The sequence below is a fragment of the Mugil cephalus genome, chromosome 16 (assembly GCF_022458985.1).
Source record: "Mugil cephalus isolate CIBA_MC_2020 chromosome 16, CIBA_Mcephalus_1.1, whole genome shotgun sequence".
NCBI lineage: Eukaryota > Metazoa > Chordata > Actinopteri > Mugiliformes > Mugilidae > Mugil > Mugil cephalus.
The window spans coordinates 3,579,171-3,586,103 of NC_061785.1; the positions used below are offsets into that span (position 1 = coordinate 3,579,171).

Genomic DNA, 6,933 nt, shown 5'->3' on the forward strand with positions numbered 1-6,933 from the left:
ACCTGAGCGTCATTAAAAATCCGTGGCTGGATCTTAGACACGCTGCGCACGCAGCCCAGCCCCAAACTCTCAGAAGTCGACGTGATCTGCAAGGGGAAGGCCGGGTGAAAATTTCTTCATCGAGAATAAAAAGATGAGTGCATGTGTGCGTGCCGCATTTGCTGATTTTGAGTTAAAGTTTACGACTGAAGACAACTTTTTTACTGCCTGATAATTGCAGACGTTTTTAGAACAATGTGCAAAAACAGCAGAGCTTTTCTGATTCAGCTGTGATACAATAATGTCGGCTGTAAACGCACTTTCTAAGTATTTTTTAGTATTTAATTAATTTGTTTTTATTTACGCCTGCTTTGTATGCCTGTTTTTCTTTTTTAATAAGCTTGACTCAGGGAAACACACAAGAGTCACCTGTTCTGTAACTGTGGCAAATAAACTCTGTTCTGTTCTATTCTTATTTAGTTTTCACTTCATTTTGAAATCCACTGGGTAATTTGGGATTCGCACAAGGTTGCTCAAACCTTTGCATACGTGAGAATCCATAAAAGAAAAAAAAAAAGTCCAATCCTCCCCTCAAAGCCGTGAGCCACACATTCCTCTGCTTCACCATTTATATTCGCTACAACTTTATATGTGTTGGTTCAAATAAAAAAGACAGTTGAACATGGAGATCAGCAGCATTAGTTTGAATCATAGGCTTTAATAGCGTCTAAACTGTAAAATTAATTTAAAAAATGCAAAATAACCGTTGTGCGATTGTCTGAACCAACAGATTTTTTACAGATATCTGCCAAAGAAAAGTATTGTATGTCTAACGTTACTTCTCAGTAAAGCTCTTAGTTTGATCTGATAATCCACATTTATCCCTGGTCTCTCTGTGTGTACTGCTACATTTCACCATATTTTGATGCGATGTCAATGGTTACCCTCCATAATTTTGGAATTCCATCTCTAGGAAACCGAGTTAAATGTTTTGCATCTGTGTGTTTATATTTGAACGTAAGATCAAATCTGGAAGTTCAGTTATAAACCTGCTCCGGGATGCATGTGAATACATTCAGATGTGAAGATGTACGGCCCTCCAGTGGACCTGTCATTTAAAGGCATCAGCCACGTCAGAGGTACTTTCCTTTTGTTATTGTTTGTTCTGTGTTCCACTAGTTTTCCTCCAGTCGTCTATAACTGAGTCCATCACCACAGGAAGTGTTAAAACTCCGAGTATTGTGCTCAGAGTGCTCATAAACACCTACTGTATTGCACATTTTGTTGTCATTAACTAGCTGCGATGCGGTAATGAGTATATTTGTGAGGAGATCAGTGCAGTAAATACACTGTACAAATCCAAAGAGACTCCTCATTTCCATGGAGCAGAGCGTCAACTGTGATCAGCACTTCCTGACTCAAGCCGATCGACCAAATAAAATAATTGTCGGCTTTTAGCTGCACGGATAGAAATGCAAAACGGAAGACGAACTAAACTGCGCGTTATTGACTGCGATTGCTTCGTGTGTGGCTCAGAAGCCTTGTCAGACTTCCCCCGAGGCGGCGTGCGTCCTTTGAACCTAAGCGCCGAGAGGAAGTACCTGAGCCGCGCTTTCCGTCTCAGCAACAACAACATCACCGACCTGGTCGGCCTCCAGGACACGCTCGAAAGGCTCCTGGCTCATCCGTCCAGGCTCGGCTGGCTGGACCTGTCCTTCAACAAGCTCACGCGCATAGACTCCGTGAGGCCTCACTTTATTTACACTGCACATTTATTGGATTAGGTTAGAATTAAAGTTTCGTCATTTCTTTGCAAATGCTTCCTTCTACCGATGTTAAGAACTATTACTTTACTTGCTTACGACTTGAGTATGAGAGTGCTGTGCCCGTGTTCCAGGTTTTGTGCGAGCTGCAGGAACTCCGCGTCCTATACCTTCATGGCAACTGCATCTGTAGCCTGTCAGAGGTGGACAAGCTGGGAACGCTGCAGCATCTGCACACCATCACGCTGCACGGAAACGCCATAGAAACCGACTTTCACTACAGGTGGGGAACCTCACAGTCCGAATTAGATTCTTCCGAAAATTCATTCCCGTGTCTCTCGGCGACCAAAACAAATGCAGGAAGTTAACCCTCTACTGGTGAAGCGGGCACTTGTTAGCTCCAGCTCCCGCTGGATCTGCTCGCTTCCAGCTTCCACCGTCTGAAGTATAAAAAGTAAACTACAAGGAAACGCAGTGGCATGGAAGTCACTCGGCCATCTGGCGTATTTCTGGTTTAATTAAAGTGGCAAACACACCTGCACAACTTATAAATAGGCCGTTTATGAAGGCTGTGATGTATTCTCTGCATAGATTTGATGCAAGTTTTAAACAAGTGTCATGGACTTGAAGGCTTCTGGCTCTAAGAGGGAGACAGTATTCCAGATGGTAAAAACTATAATATGAATATAAATTGGCTCAGAGTATCTGGCCGGTAGTTTTCCTGTTTTTTGTACTTCTTGGAGAACATTGTGTTTAGGATGTAATTTGCATACTGTGCTCCAGCTGGACTGTTGTTTCCCGCTACCAGCAGTGTTACTATGTATGCATAGTGTTTTGTTTGCTCTCGAATTGTTTATTTCCTGACAACACAGTAGCATTGTTGCAGGCTTTACAGTACTTAAACGTATCGCAGTTTGCAAGCAGGAGGGAATCAATCCTGCACCAGATGATATTTGCATAATTTTGAGCTGTTCGCAGCTTAAAAATACTTATGAAATAATGTTAAAGCACTAAAAACAGTGCTGAAATTTCTTTTTTTTTATTTTACTAAATAATCCTTATTTCTTTATTTTATTTTAAAACCAATCTTATCTTACTTAATCTTTCCTTTTACTTGTGGTTTTTGATAGTATTACTTTTATGTACTTATATGTTTTAATGTTGTAGCTATAGATAGCTCCTCAATAGTGAAGCAAAAGCAAGTAGAGCCCCCCCCTAGTGGCTGGCTGCAGTATAGCTCATAAGCTCCGCCTCCTCCATGTTAGTGGATGGGACTTGGACCAAACTAAAATACTAAAGTACGCATCAAATATTTTTTTTTCCAAGTATGGTTTCTGTCATTTTAAGTATTTAACTCTCTTTAAATTTACAGTTTAGATTTACATTCTAAGTTCTAAAAATGGTCCATTTAACATGTTTGTGGTTTTCACGGTAAAAACACTTACTTTTTCCTACTCGGATTTTATGGCTTTAGTGTGGTTTAGTTGCAATGTGTTAATACAGTTTGTCAAAATTAAAAAAAAAATAACTGTAAAATGACACAGGTGAGGTTGTGCTGGAAAGAATGAAACCAAACAAGGCAACAATGTGAAGTTTTTAAGATGAGATATAAAGGTGAAACCAAAAGGAGTCAAAAACGACCAATTACACTCTGGACTCCAGAGGATTAATTTAATGATGTTCAAATGTCAAGTATTCTGAAAGATTTTGTTTTAGTTTAGTTATTTGACATAATGGAGACTAGCAGTTGCCACGGCAACCGCCCTGTAAAGCCGTCCCTGCTTTTGAACAGTAGCTAGAAAGAACACAACTGAGAAGTTTAAAAGGTAAATATACATTTGACAACTCATTAGCATCTAGCATCAATGAAGAAGGGTTGGGTTTTACTACACTGGCATATATATAGTCACAATACATGTCCTGCATAATAACAACCAGTGACAGACACAAAGACATGTATAACCCATACATACAATCATCTCATGTCATGCTATCATGCTAATAACAGTAGTTATTACCCCTGGATTCAAAGCTAACTCAGCATGTATTCATGTATGTGTTTAGGAATCACGTCGTCTCTACTTTGCCTCAACTGAAGACGATGGACTTCAGCGCCGTGACGCGAGCGGAGCGTAACTTGGCAGACGTCTGGTGTCGCTGCTCCACTCGTGCCAAAAAGAAGGAGAGCTGACCGCTAACATTTAATTTAGAAAACTCTTCTGGATTAAATGTTTTCTTTCCCCGCAGATCTAATACTGGTATTTGGTGTTTTGTTTGTTTTTCTTCTTCATGAGCTGATTACTAAATTGATGCTGGCAGCTCTTGCTGGATTTAAATCACGGGATATGCATTGTGTTCCCGTGGAGTCCAAAGGCTTCCTCCGGTGCCAACTGTCAACTAAATCTGCGTCACCTCGGCCTGGCAGCCTCCTTTCATTTGTTAGCGTTATAAAAATCCATTGACTCCATAATATAATAACTGTTATACCCTGTTCATATTGTTGGACATAGACATTAGAATTTTACAGGTTATGTAAAAATGTTAGTGTAAAATAACGGTAAGTTTCTGTAGGATCATGAAATGGGATCATGATCCTTTAAAGGAGAGCGTTTATTACTTTTACTTAAAAAACGTACTTAGCATTCAACAGGTGGCCCCTGACCCCTAGGGGTCCGCGGAGGTACTGCAGGGAGGAGGTGCATCATCTTTGGTTGATTACACAGTTTTCTTTCTTTTTTTTAATTTTTACAACTTTCCCCCACAAACTTAAATTTCTTCAAATGCACATTAACATGAATCTAACATATTTTGTGTTAGCAGAAGAGAAGCTAACAGTGCATGATATATGTAGAGGTATATTCACGTTTACGGCAGTTACACGACCACCCTACTGCTGCACATGTTAAATATAATATAAATATAATAGATAAATATTTGAATAGCATGATATTAAGTGCAAATTAATAATAATAACGTACATTTATAAACAGCACTAGCCCGAGTTTAATCTACTGTTTAATTTACTTAATCTCTCATCGGTTTGGGGTCCTTGGCCTGTTGAAGACCCCTGCACTATAGCTCACCTCAACTAAATCTGAAATATATGAACTATTAACTGTGTGTGTATTCAGTGCATACACACTATGCACCAATCCGCCACAACATTAAGACCACTGACAGGGGAAGTGAATAATGTTGAGCATCGTGTGACAATTCAGTGTTCTGTTGGGAAACTTTTGGACCTGGTATTCATTCATGTGGATGTTATTTAGACATGTAGCCCCCACCTAGACCAGACCAGGCCCCCCCACCCCATAGCAATGACACTCCTTGATGGCAGCAGCCATCCCGAGCAGGATGCAGGATGAAAAACGCTTTAAGAACAACTAAAAAGCAAAACATGAAGAACAGCACAAGGTGTTGATCCAGCCTCAAAATTCACTAGATCCTAATCTGATCAAATATCTGTGGGATGATATTAGTCAGGTGGTCATAATGTTATGCCTCATTGGTGTATATTTGCCTGTCAGATTAGTTGGCTTCATTGCAAGGCGATCAGAACTCACCATACAGACGCATGAATTCAAGCAGTGATACACAGAACACAAATACAAATGCAATATGTTGAGTTGATGCCGTTTCCGTTTCGTCTTGTTAGAAAAGAAATGTTCACTGTCCATCAGATCTGAGGCTGATTTGACTCGATGTCCTCCAGGCCAAAAGTCTTGTGGTGTCATGGGAACGACCCCGTGTCGGCTTATAGACCACGTGACACACTGACCAATGAAACCAATACTAATGAAACCATTTGGAAGTTCTTTTAAGCACTAATAAGTAAAACTGATACTTGTGTTAAGTGATGGCGTATCTAGCCTCCTTTGAAACCTGCACTTAGATGGTTCTTTTGAAAGCAGCATGTCGTCCGTGCATCAGACAGCGCAGCCGAGCCATTACCAATGAATATCTTTCAGTGTGGATGGCAGCTGCTCTCAGCGGGATGGCCCGTCCTCTGTGTACGGTGCTTGAGGAAACTCTTGCATGCACTGTGCAACTTTTGACTTCTGGCTAGCTTCTGCACACGGACCTCACTTTCCACAGGAAATCCGTTCCTGAAAAACCTCGTCCCAGCAGCAGCAGCGTTCATTCAAATCATTTGTTTGGAGGAAATGATCACTTGGCTTGTCTTTAGTTTCACCAGCTGATTTGAACTGATGGAATAATTTGCAGACCCGTGAAGTGAAACCAAATCCAATTTAGTCCCATTTGAACTCATTTTGTGATTTGCCTTCATTGTAATTGGAAGTCGTATGAAAAACAACTCGGCTTGTACTAAAAATGTATCAATAAATTGTATCATAAGGTGATGGTATGAATTGAATTCACTGAGGAGCAATGTTTGCCCTTAAAGAACCACAGTTGCCATGGATGAATGGAAGTCGTCCCTTAACCCTAGAACTCAATCGCGTCACTAACGTCACACCATTGTGGCTTTTTGTCCTTGGTTCGGGCGACATTAGTGTTTGTGTATTAAATGAGATGATCGTAATAACTTGCAACTCGATTGTTATGGCAACATATTGTGCCCAGCGCTCATCCTGTCACATGCTTGGTTAATGCAGATGCTGACAAGTGAATAAAACACAAGGTAGTTGCTAAGCAGCCCTGGAATTTTCATGTTCTTATTTGCTTATGAATAAATATCATTTAGTGGTAATTTCCAATGGAATTCATTTGGTCAAAAGACTTTTTTCAGTCCACTCATAATTTTTACCTCTCTAAAAGTGACACTTTTTGTTGTTGTGTCCAAAACCTAGTGATCAAATTCTATGCGCTACCAACACAGGGGACTCGAAATGTCCCATAAAGCATTGCATAAAGTACGGGTGGTGGATATCCCATCATGCATTGTGCCACTAGCTCTTCAAGTCCAGTTGTATACAGTTTAGGAAATGTGCTTTCTCAATTCAGTATAAAAAAATAAAGTACTCTAAGCAGTAAGAGTACTTTTTCAAATGAAGTGATGAATTTTCTGTTAATAAAAATATAACAGCCCAACATTGTTTGTAGTTTTCACGTATAATTTGACGACATCTTTTATGTGCAGCTAGAACAGAACGGCGCAGTCTTCTCTGCTGTAATTCCACGTTAAGTCGGTTTCGTCTCATGAAAATCAAGAAGGTTCAGAAGCAGG

The 6,933-nt window shown here is 40.2% G+C and overlaps 1 protein-coding gene across 2 annotated transcripts; it reads left to right on the forward strand.

Moving 5' to 3' along the window:
* The first annotated feature begins 982 nt into the window (after positions 1–982).
* On the forward strand, positions 983–3,995 carry LOC125022711 (leucine-rich repeat-containing protein 51-like). Of its 2 annotated transcripts, none has more exons than XM_047609606.1 (4): positions 983–1,118; positions 1,516–1,721; positions 1,877–2,025; positions 3,807–3,995. In XM_047609606.1, the coding sequence occupies exons 1-4, from the start codon at positions 1,067–1,069 to the stop codon at positions 3,931–3,933; spliced, it is 534 nt and encodes a 177-aa protein (XP_047465562.1). In that variant the 5' UTR covers positions 983–1,066; the 3' UTR covers positions 3,934–3,995. The 2 variants fall into 2 exon arrangements, with proteins under 2 accessions (XP_047465562.1, XP_047465561.1); XM_047609605.1 differs by having other exon boundaries at positions 989–1,118; positions 1,366–1,721.
* Positions 3,996–6,933: the final 2,938 nt, after the last annotated feature.

What these genes read in the sequence shown, in the direction of transcription:
- LOC125022711 (XM_047609605.1), top strand. Translation starts at nt 1,452, where the DNA reads ATGCAAAACGGAAGACGAACTAAACTGCGCGTTATTGACTGCGATTGC. An exon ending in AGCTCACGCGCATAGACTCC is followed by an intron (nt 1,722 to 1,876) that starts GTGAGGCCTCAC and finishes CCCGTGTTCCAG; the next exon opens with GTTTTGTGCGAGCTGCAGGA. An exon ending in GAAACCGACTTTCACTACAG is followed by an intron (nt 2,026 to 3,806) that starts GTGGGGAACCTC and finishes GTATGTGTTTAG; the next exon opens with GAATCACGTCGTCTCTACTT.